This window comes from Meleagris gallopavo, chromosome 1 (assembly GCF_000146605.3).
Source record: "Meleagris gallopavo isolate NT-WF06-2002-E0010 breed Aviagen turkey brand Nicholas breeding stock chromosome 1, Turkey_5.1, whole genome shotgun sequence".
In the NCBI taxonomy this organism is placed as follows: Eukaryota; Metazoa; Chordata; class Aves; order Galliformes; family Phasianidae; genus Meleagris; species Meleagris gallopavo.
In genome coordinates this window covers 167860423-167877865 of record NC_015011.2, presented here as the reverse complement: position 1 = coordinate 167877865, position 17443 = coordinate 167860423, and the positions used below count along the sequence as shown (strand labels likewise).

General features: G+C 37.8%; 1 protein-coding gene across 1 annotated transcript in view; it reads right to left on the bottom strand.

Annotated features, from left to right (window-relative positions):
* ATP8A2 (ATPase phospholipid transporting 8A2) overlaps positions 1 to 17443 on the bottom strand; it is a 108175-nt gene that overhangs the window by 16012 nt on the left and 74720 nt on the right. The window contains exons 23-26 of the mRNA XM_031552093.1: positions 17332 to 17416; positions 16443 to 16582; positions 13639 to 13777; positions 8638 to 8706 (exon numbers count right to left, since the gene is read on the bottom strand). Of these exons, the coding sequence (XP_031407953.1) occupies positions 8638 to 8706; positions 13639 to 13777; positions 16443 to 16582; positions 17332 to 17416 (433 nt within the window). The remainder of the gene's footprint in view (positions 1 to 8637; positions 8707 to 13638; positions 13778 to 16442; positions 16583 to 17331; positions 17417 to 17443) is intronic.

Below are 17443 nucleotides of genomic sequence, written 5' to 3'. Positions count from 1 at the left end.
AAAAAAAAAGAAAAAGAAAAAGAAAAGACAAACACCAGAAAGCAAAATATCAGACCCCACAAAACACCACACACCATAAATTTACATAAATAAGGCCTCTCTCCTGTTCAATGAAAGCAAAAGATCAGATATGAAAATAAGTATCCTGAGAAAAGAAAGGACTATTTAGTTCTTACCCTTCAATACAAAAGGCCAACCTGAATTGTTTATACAGATGTGTAATATTAACCATGTCAATCAAGAGGATCAGTATTCATAACTCATTTACCTACAAATCAGGCATTCACTTCGCCTTGTTCACCTAAAACCATCATCACGCTGTATTGTAAGCAGAAAAGGCATTTCATGGGTAGTTTCTCATTTAACAAAACCCTGTTTTCACCTCATTATGCATTCTTAAGTTTCCATGATTTCTCTGTACTTGTTAGGAAGATGTTAGTATGGTGCAGAAAATCCTATCTTTCAAGCCAATGGGTACTTGCTTCACTGTCCAACTGAAGCCATTATTGTATTTGTTACACAACTGAGAACAGATACGGGTAACACTCAAGGATTGAGAGATAACCCTTCACACATGTGAACATCATTAATAGTTTTAAGAGGAAAAGCATTCCAAGTCATTTTCCTCAAACATATGAGAAATCTTACAAAAAGACATCACATTTTAAATGGAATTCCGGCAACGCTTTTCCTTTCTGCTTCTCTGTAATATGAGCTACTGTGTCCTACAGCACGGACAAGATGAATCCCCAGCTGCTAAAATACCTGCAGCCTAAAGCTAAAGCTGGAAGGTCTTTTCTGGGTCTTGTTAAATATGATCACAGTTAGAGATGAAGACAAGAAGGGAAAAGTAATTTAGAAAAGCTTTTTTCAAAGACAGAAAGAGAGAGAGAAAACAATAAGCAATATCAGACACACTATCCTCCTCCTCATTCCCCCAAAATTTCAGCTGTGGAACAGTTATTTAGAAGCCTGGATTCTGGATTACTAAAGGTACATCCTTGCAATCTTTATGATATGAGCACTCCCACTGCATGCAAACCAACTATTACAGTGCAAGAAAATACCAACAGGAAAAAAAACCCAAAAACCACCACTACTGATAAGAGAAAACAGTCATTAGTGAATGCTAAAACAGGAAAGCATGATAAAATAAAAATAATAGCCCAACTCATTCAGCGCTCACAGCTCAAGCTATTAGTATTATTTCCTGAGAAAATAGTAATCTAACACTTAGGTTACACAGCCCTGTGTGTACTTAGACCTACAAGTCCAAGTAACATTTGTATGCCATAATTTGTAGTTCTACACAGTAAATTCAAATTAAAGCAGGTTTTAAAATGAGAAGCTATATATTTTCCATATCCACTTTTGGCACAGATTATCAAATATCTGGAGTTATTTATTTTGCAAAAGCAAACCAGGAAAACAATCTTTTTTATCCAATATCTCTGAAAATTTATCTGGTTACGGGGCACTTGCATAACTACTTATTAGCATGAGCTGTAGTTTGTACGTTAATAAATGAGCTATAAAAAATAACTTGGTACAACTGAGAAAATCATTCTTTCCCTAGCTTTCCTAACTAGCCTCCTTTGCAAATTCCCAGCATTATGCTATATGGTTGATTACAGTTCCAAGCTGACTGGTAACTGGAGAGCTTAAAGACTGCACAGGGGCACCCCAAGTGTCTACTTGAAGGAGAGCTGATGGTTGGCTAAAAACGATCTTGCTGACATTGATCAGTTTTCTGGAATACTGACTTATCTGAAAGCATTTAGGCAGATGATAGCAGAAGATGGAAAAAATGTATCTTAATTTCCTCTCATATGAAACACAGAAGGTAATCCTCAATGTATCTACACTAACAGGGAACACCAAATTATACTGTAAAGTTACTTGGTTGTGTGTTGTTTTTGTTATTGGTTTGGGGTTTTTTTTTTTTGTGGCGTAGTTTTAAACAATGCTATAAAATAACATGGTAGCAGGAACAGATTTTTTTCTATTCGTGTTTAATAGCTCATCCTAATGATGAAGTATGCAAAAGATTCAGCTGAGCAAGCACAGAATGAAGGAAGCCAGCATCTGCTTCTATTCTTATTCCTTCTTTAGGCAGATTACTATCACAGACACTGGCACTGAGTACCTTTGTGCACAGGAGCATCAGTTTGTGGTTACATACACATCTATATAGTAACTGACATTAATTCTGAGACCAGGCATACAAATTCTGCAGGACGCATACTACCACGCAGCTCCATTTCTTTTAACAAAATTACTGTACAGCAAAATACTACACATAGACTCAGAATCGTTCCTTCTAGTTTTGTCCTTCCACTACTATTATATACAACTCAGTGAGATAGTTTGCAGATCTCTTTTCTACTGCATCGAAAGAAAAAAAACACCACCACGATTTACCATCTGTAATATTCAGGATTCATCTCAAGCTTTCCAGGGCCTGCTGGGTCATCTGATTTCCCCTTCTTGGCTTTCCCTCCCACAGCTCTCACAATTCAACATCAGTGACATGCCAACAAAAAACTTCCGTCCAGGTTAAGAGCTGAAAAAGATGACTTAATGGCATTTCCAATTTAATTAAGCAGAAACTGAATCCAAGAATCGCACTCAATGTAAATCCAGTGCTCCAAATATTTTCACTTGAAGAAGCTTTATTATGAAAAGAAAAGAAAAATCAAGTGAACATACGTATGCATATAGTTAGGTCTACAAGGAATAAACATTTGCAGATCATTATGCTAAGTTTCTCGAATTCAGTTCAATCAAGCTAGGGATTAGTCTTTTCTATTCCCAGTAGTTCTCTAAAGAGAACAGAAATGATTGATTTTTCCCTCAACTGCAAGATTTAGAAAAAATTTTAGCTCTCAAAAACAACTCAAGACAGTTGTTCGATCACATCTCACCTGCTGCTGCATGCCAAGGAGCAGAAGGAGGGGCTGAAGTCACACAAGGGGAAAGGGCATCAATATTTAAAGGCTCTAAGCTCAACTTGGATCCTGTAAAAATTCATTTTTAGCCTTAATGGATTTCAGAGGCAGAATATATTAAATATAATGTTGTAGGATTTCAGTATGAGAAAAACTTCTATTGATACATTTTAGGCTAAGTTGAACAGTAGTAATAATTTGCTACAGGTGCAACATGCCATTATTAAATGCAGAGATCCAACCTTGAAAAATAAGCAGTAATTAACTGAATAAAACTACTGTAGAATTAAAAGAACCAGTGATAATTATTAACAAAGCACATAAGGGTTTTACATATGGCTTGCTTTCGCAATGTTCAGTTCTACATTAAAAATAGCCATAAAAGTGCTTGACCATGAGAAAAATACAGAGCCACTCTGGTTTAAAATTAAGGCTGATGCCACAAAAGGCATTTTAGAAGCACCAATTCAGATTGTTCACAAGTTCGTACTCCTGTTTCTGAAAGAAGAAAGTTATCTTAGCTGAAATACCTTCAATATTAGATATGTGCTCATGATACACCGTGTAATCACCAATTTTCTTCACTTAAAAGAACAGCAGATATCTATCAATGAACTTTTTGCTCATCTGACACATCATGTATTTCTGTTTCTCATTTTTCTTTTATGCTCCGAGCATAAAAAATTCCATTAGTTCTGATAAAGTAACTTCCATTAGTTTTGGTGTTTACTGAAAAATTTCTAATACTGTTGTCTTAAGTGTAAGTACGTATCAGATGAGAGGCCAAGAGAAGACAGAACAAGCAATGCTCATTTTCCACAACTCATTTTCAATGCGTCTAGCAAGAACTTGAATAAAGTAACAGTAGATAACATTCTACCTGCTGCTTTTGCTCAAACCTATCCACTTATTAGTGGCTTGTAAAGGATTCTGCATTATTCACCAGTGTATCAACTGTGGTTATTTTTTACAGGCTATTTCAAGTATGAAATCTGTACTTAATGCTGACATGGTCCAAGAATACTGATGCATGGTACATCTGAAGTAAATTTGACTTTGCACAGGAGATGCTGTTTAACAGCTATCACTTTCCAACCTCAAATCACTCAAAGAGCAGTCATGACCCCTTCCTTAGAACCTCTGCCAACAACATGCTCAGCTGAGATTAAGTTTGTCATCTCCAGTTCCAACTTATCTAAAGTTACAGGACCAGAAGAGAGATTTTCATTTTTATAATCACAACCTTGAGGTGATGACTACAAAGAAGTATGACAACACAAATGAAAAGCATAAAAAAAAAAAAGATACCCAGTTTTTCTTTTTAGAACTGATCTAAATTTTAGATCTCTTTTTTGGCTCACGTAGGGGAAGCCAGAAGATACCAGCTAAGATTAAAAGTTGTGAAAAACAGTGTGCTATGCACAGATGGAACCCTTCTATTGTTTCTTCCCATTCTCCCACCACCACACGATGTGCATGAGAGGCCCCACAGAACATTAGTTTGCCAAGCTTTTAGCACTCATTTCTGCAAAGTATATGCAGTGCACTGCAAATGAGAGCCTTTAAGCAAGTGTGCAGTAATATCAGAGGCCAAAATCAGAGAATAAGGCACTCAGTTCAACAGGAGCCGTCAGCAATATTGCAATTCAACTTAAAAAAAAGCGGGAGCCACTGCTGTGCTCTGGTAATCCAGAGAACTCCTCATTTAGAGAAGTTCTCACAATTGGAAGTAGCAGGTGGGAAAAGAGGATCAGAGTGGTTTTCCTGTTTTACTTGGGTATTTTAAAACAGGTTAGAAGCTGATTGCATTTTTTTCTGTGTTGGCAGAGGTCAGGCAAAAAGGAAGGAAGGAGGGTTTTCATTTTGTCTCAATCCATGCTCGATTAGGGCTTCTCACTCTAGCATATCCTTAGGGTGAGCCAGCTGGTAAGATGAATAGAAAGGGGCCCATGTTACTGACGCTGTCATCTTTGACCTCTCACACTTTGAGTAAGCAAACAGTTCATAAAATTTATTTGAGGAGCTACTTAGTCTTAACAGCCAGTATTCCATACAGTGCCATCCCAGCACACCTGAAATACAAAAGTGGAGCTCTCAGAAGTCTTTACACAGGCTGCACATCTCCACCTATACAAACTGCTTTCCTATATTGAGAGAGTAGGAAACCTCAATAATATTTTCATACAATTTTTCACATGTGACCAAGAACTCCCCTACAATTCTTGAGTCTGTCTGTCAATATAACTTTGCTTTGTGTGGATTCATATCTGAGTCGTTCAGCATTTGCCAACATTTCAACATAGGTATTTGTAACAACTTCAGTAAGAGGACAGATTATCAATGAAAATTAACAATTTTTTAAAATACTTTCTCATTCACCTAATCCCAACCACAGAGCCTAATATGGCCTCAAAACTTCCCAGACTGTTCAACTCTTTAAGCTTCTCAGTTTATTACCCTACGTCTACTTTTTTCCTCTAAAACTGTACCTCTTTCCTCTTTTGTAGTACAACTGTAGGAAGTTGTTTCCTCTTAAAAACTAGAGCAATATTAAAACCAACATATTAACTTTTTCTGTATCACTACAAAAAATATGCAGTTCATTATTCAGTTATCCAGACTTCTGCATTCTCAATTCTCAAGAAGTTACCAGAATTTCCCAAAACAGGGCTGCTACATTTATTAATAAGAAAGTTTAATGTTTATGAAAGGAACTGCTACACTCTGTAGCTCTTGCTTCTTTTTCCAGTTTGCTTTCCTGACTTGTAGCCGGGTCTGCTTATGCAGATCTTTGCTAAGAAAGGAACAGTAAAGACAGATTTCACTTTCTTGTTACAATTAGTTTGGCATTTAGTGAATATATTGAGGAAGAGATTATCAACTGAAGCTGTCAGGTAGGCAGCTGATCATCTGGAGGAAACTCAAAAGGAGAGCGTGGAGACTGTCAGCATGCCTTGTCCCTAAGCCAACACATGGGTGAGCAGACCACGGTCAAGAGCTATGGTCACACAGTGAGCTCTCACTAAAGCAGCACTCTGAACACATCGCTGGATCTACTGAATCAAACAGCTGTTACAGGCCTCCATTTTCTCATGTTCGTAGACAAGAATGAAAGGCTTGCCTAAACAGCAGAAAGATCTAATAGGATGTCAAGTATATGGATAAAATTAGCTACAACTCCTACTTTCCTAAAGCTACAGAAAACATACCAAATTTTAGAAATAATACATAGAAGACTTTTTGGGTCTAAAATAATCTTACAAAAAATAGTTGTCAGTGTATTCATTCGTACAGCTACATGATATGCACATTAATGAGTCTACACCTCTGATGTGAACAAGATAAGAGTGCAATCACACCAATTAACCAGGGCTTCTTCCACATAGGTCAGGGCTAAGCTGCTCCTGATGTTACAGATGGGAAAGATTGGGAAAAAAAGGAGACTGAAGCACGGATTTCTTGTTTCTCACTGCCTAATTCCAGGCTTTCCTCTTGAAAAATGCAAATTCACTTTTGCCAATGTTGAACACCCTTGGATCCATTTACCTGAACTGCTATTTAAAGGAACCTCCCATGATGGAAGCCTTCTCCATTACAGCATACACAATAAGCCACTTTTGTTATTCAGACTGCACTTATGTAGTCCCTTTAGCCAGTTACCTGAAGTCACCACTTAGAAGCAAGTGCTGAAGCTATTAGGTACTACTCAGCACCTTCTGCAATATATTCACAAACAGAAATCTGTCTGCAGTTCTATCACTATATACAAAATAAGAAGTGAAAAAAGTTAATGTGGCTTGAAGATCATCTCGTCCAACTTCTAGATATTTCTAAAAACTTAGCAACGTTGCTCCATTTTTCTTCTCTTACCCAGTAAGAACCTCTGTCTTCATACTGTACACCTTTCTTTAGGAATCACAAACCTTTATGCAACTCTGATGATTTCTAAATAGGCACCACAGGAGTCACATTGATTCCTTTTGGAAATTTTCAAGGGACTAGTTTGAATTTAGATTGATATACAGGTCTTACTTCTAGGGTCAGAAAACTAAAACCATGCTTTAACTCAATTTTAGAAAGTATAAGAAACTCAAAAACCAAGCACAACCATTTTCCTTCTTCTGGTGGTAAGTTCCCAGTACATTTAGAAAAAAGAATCCAAGTTTTCTTCTTCTTATGATCGTAGTCCGCTAATCTGGCTGTCTAACAAAAAAAAAATACCACCAGATGTTAATTTTCTATTGAGGTTCTGCATCATTCTTTGGGTTAAAAGGTCCAGTCAGCTATGTACAGCAGAATGCTCATCAGAAGCAGAGTATTTTGATCCCATAGGAAGGGAACAGTTCCCTTAAAGAGGGGCCATACAGAAGTGGAAAAGTGGGATAAGTTTGTCTGAGCAGATGGGAGTCTTCAGCAAGATATTTGATTGAAACCAAATGTACATAGCTCCCATCTAGGCACATCTAATGCAATAATAATTTAGAAAAGAAAAGCATTTCCTCGTCCAAGTAGAATTATTTAAAAACTTTAACTATGCAGAAACACAGAAGAACGTCAATTTCTGCTGCAGAAGTAACAGTCTTCATTGCTCAAACTCAGCAAGAGACATCTTCCACCAGGGTGCATTATGCTGCACGGAAACTAGTAATGCAGCCTTTCTTCCCCTGGAAGCCGTTTCTCCTCTTGGATGACTCCTTGAACTCTTGAGATCAGGTGAGTTAAAACACTACAGCATGAGAGGCCACAAATGCATTCAGAAAACTTGAGTCTGAGCTGAAAGCACTATCAAGGCTACTGTTAACTAAATCACACAGATGCACCTAGAAAAATGCTGCTTCTCAGCTGTTTTTTTCTGCCACCAGAGTTCCAGATATCCATTAACTCCTTTGGTATGTGGGGATACAAGCTCTGCATCACCCGCTGTGTCAGGCAGGATGAACTATAAATGCTAAATGCAAGTATCAGATTCTGTTTAACATAGATCTTTTGTCGTGTCCTACAAATACCTTGAATAGCAAGCAGATATTTGAGTGATATCAAGTGTTGACAACGACACTGAAACAAGCAAACTAGAAAAATGTATATGAATCTGCTCCAGAAGCTGAAGTGTATCATCTTTACTTTCTGAACTCTTCTTATTTCTTTATTAAACATACCTGAGGAACACAGCTATCACTTGTTAATCTAATTTTCAGGTCTCAGAAGCTGCACTCAGGTGAGCTCACAAGATAGTTTACTAAGACATAGGTTTGGTTGCAGCCATTCCAAGCAATACTGAAGACCGCTTCCTGCACTGAAATTGTTTTGTTTTTTTTTTCAACTTTGTTCCCTTCTTCAAACATCTTACTCCTATACGTGCAGCAGAGGCTAACCACATTCCTGAAGGCATACTGCAGGTTTCACCAGTTTACAGTAAAATCAAACCCATGGATTTAATTAGTTTCTTGTTCTGAGACTTTAGTTTGATTTGTACAGCTTGTGATCAGAGACTACAGAAGCTCATTTTGTACAACATATCCTTTTTAGCATGCTTGATATGTGATCATTAGTGGACTCCTAAAATGAGTTGTTTAATCTTGTTACCCCTAAAGCCAAGTGAAAGGAATCAAAATGAGAAAGCCCATCAGCTTTCCGTTTTCTGAGTAATACCTCATTCGGTCAAGAATTAAACTGGAATTTACTTAGTTACTTACATCTAGGGAATCTTCATTGACCAGGATGAGAGACATGCTCTGTGAAATGAGTCTGCAAGAGTACCCTGCAAGAGAAATGAAACAAGAATTAGATTTTTAGAGAAGTATTACAGTTGAACTCAATCTTAAAAGGAAGTTCTATATGTCAGATTGGGATTTACATCTGAGCAGTGACTCCCACCAGGCAGGCTACTGGAAGGTTAAGGCCACACTCCAACTTGACAAGCTTATTGGCAATAGAGACTCCATTTTATCTGCAATTCCAAATACACCACTTAACCAAAGAAAATACAATATTCATTAGAGATATGCTATATCTCTACAGTAAAAGTAATCATTCCTATACATAAACTTCATTTATCCTTATGAAAGCTGAATGACTTTCAGCACATTACAGGAATGGATCTGAAATTAGCTGCAGCTACGTCATACAGCTGGAAGCACAGCTGGAAGCACACACTGCATCAGCACACATCACTGCATCACACTCCACTTAGCCTCACACGTGCTGTAGGATTTTAGTGTGGAAGGTGGTCCTGAGTTTCATCAAAAAACAGAGTCCAGGTGTTCAGGGGCTCAGAGAGCCCCTACCAGCTCCTGCAGGCATCAAGAAATTGTATTAGACTGTACTTCACATGGGAGTGGGAAGCCAACAAACAGCACATCATCATAGTGCAGAGCAGCGCTCAGAAAGCAGTTCAACACATTCAACAGGACACAACGATTCAAAAAAAAAATAAAATACTGAAAGTAGAAAAATCCCTTACTTTTGTAATAGTAAGAGCTAAAGATTGCAGGACTGCTTAATAACATTGACCCAGCAGTTCTTCCATCATGTGATTGTCACTGACCTGAGATGACGAGCCATCCAGGGTATACACACATGGAACTAACAGAATAAACAGTGTATTTCCAACACTGTTAATGAGAAGAAGCAAATCAAAAGTTGCAGACTGATTCTACTGCATTCTCAAAGCACATGCGAGTTCTCTTCCAAATGGCACTGTCATGTGGCTTCATAAAGCACAGGTCTATTTGTCTACTGAAACATTAACCATATGCCTCATTGCTGAGCTAAGTCACGCAAGAAAAGAAAATATAATCAAACTGTTTTGCAGTTCCACCATACTTTTGCAACAAAATGAATCACAGAAAGTTCAAGAAATAATGGTAGTGAAATGAGGCCTACAAAAGGGTTGTGGGATTTTTTTCTTGTCCATTTACATTTCTTATATGAAGTAGTATACTACTACAACATAACAATAACGTTCCTAAGGGGAACCACTGTAAGTAGAACCACAGTCAGTATAAAAAGATTAAGACTCTCTTTGTATCTTCCATCAGCAAGAGAAAATTGAGGCATGGATTTGTTTTCTATGAGATTTTTCGTTCCAAAGGAAGGCCATATAGGCTTGTGAACTGCAGTGCTAATCATTTCTTCAGGCTACAGTATTTTTTATAATTGGGCTTGTTTTCTAGGTATAATCCAGAGCTGACATGCCTGCATCAATGACTTCTGTCAAGAAAGTCCCTCATCTTTCTTTGTAAAAGGCATAATTGCATCATACAGTCACCTTCAGACACTACATATGATTACCTGCAGAAGTTCTGTTTCTATTCCATTTTCACAGCTGTGTAGAATATGAGTATCAGATGCAGCCTTACAGAAACGTTATCATCTTAACTGTATTAATAAGCTAAGGTTTACTTTCTGCTTTACAGAAAGATAGAGAACAGCATGGAAACCATTGGGAAAGAGATGAAATATATGCCAGTGAAATGCAACCTGCAACACAAAAGCTTTGCAGACAGCCTACGGCAGTGAAAAATGTCTTTTAGGGAGTAGCACAGAATTGAGAAAGGAAGCCACAACAGGTACAGACAAAGCACTGATGTGAGAAGTCAGTTCAGTTTGCCACTTTTGAGAGTTAGTCCCAGGCTGAAGAACTACTTCCTTATTTTTACTGGGGAGAAAAGGAGGATATTACAAACTTAATCATTTCCCTCCATGCCAGGGTTATTCTTTCCCCAGAGAACAGCAATAACCTCACGCAGCAGGCTGTTACAAATTCAGTATAACTAATTCAAATGCATTTGCTGGGAGCATTTGATTGGAATAGCAGCTGCAACAGCAAACTGTAGTTTCTAAACTGCTGCTCATTGCTTCATTTTAAGTTTTTCAAATCTAGCAAGATGCCACTTGACAACTGGAGCTAGAGAAAAAACTCTGGAAAATGCTAACTTGGTCTGACTTGGAAGTCACAGAGTCAGAAGAGACCATTTCGTGCATTGTCATCACATCAAACAGGAGTAAGATCAAGCTTAGAATAGGAGAGTGTAAGTTATGCCTAGTGTTTTATAGGAGATCTATGCATAATGCACAAGTTTAGGACTATGAAGATGTTAAAGTCTAGCATTAATATAAAACAAAATCTGGAAATCATAAAGTTACATGGGAATTTTGTAGTCCTATTTTATATAGGAAGTTTTATAATAGTTATTTCTGGCAGAAATAGCAAGACAAACAAAAACAGGCTCTCTGAGATCAGGGCATATTTTTGTCAATGCTTTTGACTTGATCAACTGCTGGCTCAAAGCCAGATATAAAATGTCAATCGACACTTGTGAATTGCTGTCTGGGTCTTAAACTTGAAAGTCTAACTAAAAGCCCATAGAGCAGATGAATCAAGTGCTTCTGGGACTCGTTTCCCTTCAAGTATCCTGGGAGAAAGACTGCTTGAACCAGAGTTCAAGATCATAGCCCACAGGCACACTCACACTGCAGGCATACAGAATACATCTGAGGCAAGAACACTTATCCTCCGTGTTTACAGAGGGCACGTATGCCCTGCTCCAGCTTCGCTGTGGGACACAGACAAGCTCACTGGCATTGCTTCAATTTCTCCTACTGAAAAAATGACAGAAGTATTCCAGGAGAGGCCTGAGGAAGGTAAGCAAAACAGAAAGCAGCTGTACACATAGATGTGGCTTCATGACTTTCAGGTTACACGCTCACTATAATGTGAAGATACAGAGACAAGTTAAGAGAAATGCAGGCATGTAGAGACACTGCGGGTGACTCCCAGCTTATGGCTTCTAAAAAAGATTTTAGGGCCTTTCATATGTGCAATTTCATAAATGCACAAGTTATTGGCTAGAATGCATTAGTTCAGATTTCCTGGGAGCCTACCAGGATGATGCTAAGCACAAGTCTGTCACAGATTGCAGAGTAACAGAGTCACTGAAAGGCAAAGGAGATTCAGATTCTGCAGATTGTTTTAAGAAAATTATGATGCCAGAAGAACACTGCCAAGCTTTCTACAGCTCTTTGCAGAGACTGGCTAACGACAGCTTCAGCAGCTAAAAACAGAAAGCAGACTGTATGTCATGCTTGAAGACATTTCTGAAACCAGAACTCCTATTTCCTATACTAAGTTGTAATGTCTGATCAGTATTAAAACCCATCATAAACACACTCATTCTGCAAAACTGGCACACAACTGAGTGGAAGGCATGCAACCACCCCACAGCAAGGTGAAGTATTATTCTAATAAAGAAGACAATAATGCAATTAAAAGACAACAGTCGAACAAACAAACTCAGGACAAAAGAATCAAGAGCAAACTGAAACAAAGTATTTCATCTCCTTACGGTGGCTGCCAAGAGTTGAAGACGACCTAAGTACATAAGCATACCCATAAAGTAAGCAAGAGGCTGTAAGCATCACTGTCACGCACTGTGAGGAACTGAAAATAGTTCTACTCCCAAGATTGCATGCAATACCTGAAATGTAACTGTGCACATGGATTGGGTCTTAAATTACAAACAGCATTCTGTAAGCTAAGATCATAGAATCAGCAAAGTTGGAATACATTACTAAGTTTGAGACATAAGAATACCCACCTTGTGCCTTGACAAACAATCCATATTAAACTATCCATACATTCAATAGCAACAGTTTTCTATCAAAACTACAGTTATGATATACTTAACTAGAAGATGCACCAAAGTGACAGCATGAGTAGTTAGTTATTCAAGTATCCACCTACTTTCACAAACAAAACTTGCAGTAAGTTGTAAGTTATATCCATTTTTTTCCCCATCATATCCCTAACTGTACTGAAATCAAGCAAAGGCAGTCCATAAGAATGACTAATTGAAATAAATTGAGATATAGTGCACAGTAAAACTAAAACATTATAGACTGACTGAGCCCTCTACTTTCCATCAGTAAAAAAAAATATCTTCTTCATTCTTACAAAAACTGCAGCTAGCCAAAAGCTAAGTCTTTTGTGCATTAAAAGAAGCTGCATATCATAGAATCATAGGATGCCTTGGGCTGGAAGGGATCCCGAGGATTATCAAGTCCCAACCCCTCTGCTACAGGCAGAGCCACCAACCTCCAGATCTGGTACTAGACCAGGTTGTCCAGGGCCCCATCCAACCTGGTCTTGAACACCTCCATGGACAGGGCATCTGCAACCTCTCTGGGCAGCCTGTTCCAGCACCTCATCACTCTCTCTGTAAATAGTTTCCCTTGACATGCAATCTAAACCCTCCCCCTTGTGCTTAAAACCATTCCCCTTTGTCCTATCACTATCTACCCAAGTAGAAAATTGATTCCCCTCCTCTTTATAATCCCCTTTTAAATACTGGAAGGCTGCAAAGAGGTCTTCTCACAGCCTTCTCTTCTCCAGGCTGAACAAGCCCAGTTTCCTCAGCCTGTCTTCATAGGGGAGGTGCTCCAGCCCTCTGATCATCTTCCAGCCCTCCTCTGGACCCTCTCCAGCAGCTCCACATAGCCTGACATTCAGTGCAAAACTTTCATTCCAAAATTTCAAATTCTCCAAATTAAAGGCTTCCACAAGCCTATCAGCTACCAAGAAGCCAGTCTATGAGTACAAATCAGGCCTGTTTTTGTTTTAAAAACCCACACATCACATCTACTATGTAATCTGCTACACCTCACACAAATGTTATGTAACCAAAAAGAATACCTATGTTGAGAGCTGTTTCCTGCTTGTCTCCTGTCAGAATCCATATCTTAATTTCTGCCTTCATTAGTGTGGCTATTGTTTCAGGAACACCTGCTTGCAGGCGGTCTTCAATGGCTGTGGCTCCAAGAAGAAGTAAATCCTGAAAGGAAGAATTTGAGGGATTGGTTTCTTAGGATAAATCTCTGTTTGGAATACTCTAAAAACAGGGAATTAAAAACATGTTGTGCCTCATTGCTAATACAGCTTTTTGACAAGCAATACCTACTGCAGTAGGTTTTTGGTGTGCCTCTTCTACTTCCCCAGCACACAAATCACATTTCAGGATGTACAGAATGGAACCCAGTGTTTATGATCAGAAAGTTGGCAGAGTTTCAAGAGCAGTTAATTGAAGTTACACAACTCCAAAGCTATCCTGTGGATGAATATGTACACTAGAATATTCAGTAATCACTGTAGCAACATGATGAGTGGCCACAGATTATGTTTCTTAAGCTCACAAAACAAAAGTCACCTGCCATCACATCATTGAAACTAACTTCCCTCCTGTAAAATGTGCACACAGAATGGATACAATCAAAGCAAAAATTATTCCAACTATTTATGGATATAATCACTACATGGATGTAATAGAAGTGGTATGGACATTAATCAGTCCAAGTATCTGCAGTCTAATACAGATGTGTGCCAGAAAAGAATGTCTCACACAACCACTTAATACTACAGAATAAGCCATATTCATAAGCAATTGTAGAGTGATTGCTTGAAGAGATTTGGCAACATTACAGGAAAAAAAGTCAGACTGACAGAAATACCAAAGAAATATACCTTGTCAAAAGGCATAATCCAGTTACCCAATTTTAATGTTAGAAGTATTTTTAATGATTGCTTAGACATGCAAAAATGTTCAATTTAAAATAAATGGGTATAAATTGAGTTTAGTTATATGCCCCATTTCAGGAACTGAGCAGAGAGTGTAACAACTTCTCATGTTCACAAGGACTATTTTTTTAAAATTAGCAAAAATAGATGAAGAGAACATTACAGCAGTTCTTGCTTGTATTTATCTATGCATGTATAAATAACTGAAGGGGAAGCTGCTATCCAGGCATGTAACCAGACATTAATTAATGTAAGCCTTGACAACAAAAAAGTTTTGTTAAGAGATGTTCAGTACGTAAAGGCAGTAGTATGAACTTCCAAAAGCCATTTTCTTTGAAACCCTTTTGACTTTTGGTAAAACATTCGCCCTATTAATACAAGCAACATTTGAACATAACAAATACAGAGCAAGTATGTAAATGCAACTAGTCTTATGTTCCCAAATTTATCTGTTAAATGATTACACATTCAACCACAGTGCTGGGAATGGTCAAACTGCCTGAGCAAGGAATTACTATTGCATCTGTTGAAGCCCTCTCAGCCAATTTATAGATATCCAAAAAGACAGCTGAAGTTTGTCCCCACACACACACCTGTATTACAATCCAATGACCTCAGTCAGACTTAAAGTTCCACTCTTATTTAAACCCTTTAAATGCAAAGTTGGCATGTTAAAACAGTTATTTTATACTAAATCTCAGCTTATTATCTAGAAAAAAAATAAAATTCCTTATACTAGAGAATTAACCAGGGAAACACAAACTCTGAGAAAAAGTTTCCATTGCAATTCCTTGCTCACTCCCCAACCAGAAAGTAAACTAACATGAAAGGAATATAGTCACTGTTTTCCTTCCAACATGGCGCTACAAAGTTCAAAACTCCAAATCAAAAAACCTACTCGTGGCTGCCCATTTTTCAAGATGTTAAATTATGAAAGGAGGCAGAAGGTAGATGGCAAAAAATGTTTTAAGGATTACGAAAACATCATCAAGTTAAAGAATCAACCCCATGTTAACGGGTTGATCACCCACGACAATTTTTCACTTGTGAAATCAGTAAAATATGAAAGCAAAGTGCAGGAAGGCAAAAAGCTACATAAACCTTCAAAATCAATGCTTAGATAACAACACTGTTACTGACCAGCCAACAAAAAAATGACACTTCAGACATTTTGAAAAGCAAGACCTAATCTTCAGCTACCACTTCATGAGATGCTGGAGCATTTCTCTTACTGAGTTAAAGCTGGCTCCCATCCTAGTCTCAGTCTTCTCCCTTATTCTGCCCAAATAACTTGAATAACCAATGAAGAGGCCTCTGGAATTTGAATTGCACTGTTAATATAGCAATATTAATAAAGTTAATAACAATTGTTTAAAATAAACCACTAAACAAAAATCAGTAAAAGTCCCAAGACAAGAGGGAAAGAGCACGAACAAGTGTAGGTGAACTGACTACCTGCATTTCAGACAGCAGATAAAAGACCAGTAAATATCAAACACTGGCCCCTAGTGTTGACATCTTAACATTTCAGCAGACGTGCCATTAGTTAAAACTTTCTATCATATCTGCTTTAAACTTCCATAATTATTAGTTCAACAATTCACATAAAAGGAGCAGTTTTTGAGCTACAGGCCACACTGAGCACATGGTAATGCCTGTAGTGTCTGAAACATCCTTCAGAAAACCTCAGCTCTGACTGACTACAAAAAAGAAGCAGCTTTTCTTCACATATTAACAAGTAGGAACTTGATGCTACAAGCTGACTGTATCAATTTCGCTATCAAGTTAGATTAACTTTACACAGGTTTTCAATTAAGAATACAATTCCAATCTTCTGAAACTGAAAAGAACTATTTGTTATACTGTATAAAGCCCAAACTGCATGCAAAAGCAATTTGCATTCGACCCTCAAAAAAATGTCTTACCTTCTCAATGATCTCATAGCATTCTTCCAACTTCTGAGTTCTGTCTTTCAAAAGTATACTGGCTTCATTATAGACATTCAGCCACTCTCTGTAAGAGTTTTCTGACAGATCAGCATAAGCGATGCACAAAGTCCTCAGACCTACAAAACAGAATACAGTACAATTTTAGTGTACTCAGTGACTGAGTATCTGCAAAATGATCTAATGAACACTAAATTCTAACCCTCGTACTAGAGTCAACAGTTCTTACTGCAAATTGGTAAACTCTGATTTCCTGTACATTTCTTAATGCATTTGTTTCCACAAATACTAAACAAGAGTCTGGCTCATACAGGTTACTACTGCTGGTGCAAATCAAGAGGGCCTAATGTGTACAAGCTTCTCTCTAATTTTCAGTACTGTAATCTAGAGTTAATGCCAACATTTTATCCTACCGCAGAAAAGGGTACAAAGCCAAGCACTTCCCTGTGAACAGAGGTGTTACATCAGTCAAAAGTCTTGAGACCATCTCAGATCATCTGGTGTCCTCCAGGCATCTCACTATATTCATGTTATTAAGTTTCCTTCATAAAGCCAGAGACTGTCATCCGACTTTTTACAGTGGTAAAAATACCAGTTACTCCAATTAAATTGGAAAATATAATAAATGTCCCTTCATTTAATCACAAATACAGAGCTCCAACTCCTTCCACATTCCATTTCTGTACTGAAATTGCACAGAAGCAGAGTAGGGCACAAATTTCCTTAGGTACAGTTATCTTAAAAGTTGCTAATCTGCTGCTACATACCAATTTTGAATATACAGCTATCTTATTTGGCACAAGAAAGCTCAGGTAATGCAAGAAATAATCTAATAAATTGAATTCTTTTGATATGCTGCTTCTCTTACCTTCTGTGGCGAAGTACTCAAGATGGCACAGTGTTTGCTCCATATACTGGGAATCTTTTGAAAGCCTCTCAAAAATTACATTGTCCTATTAAAAGTAAATTCATTACAGTGT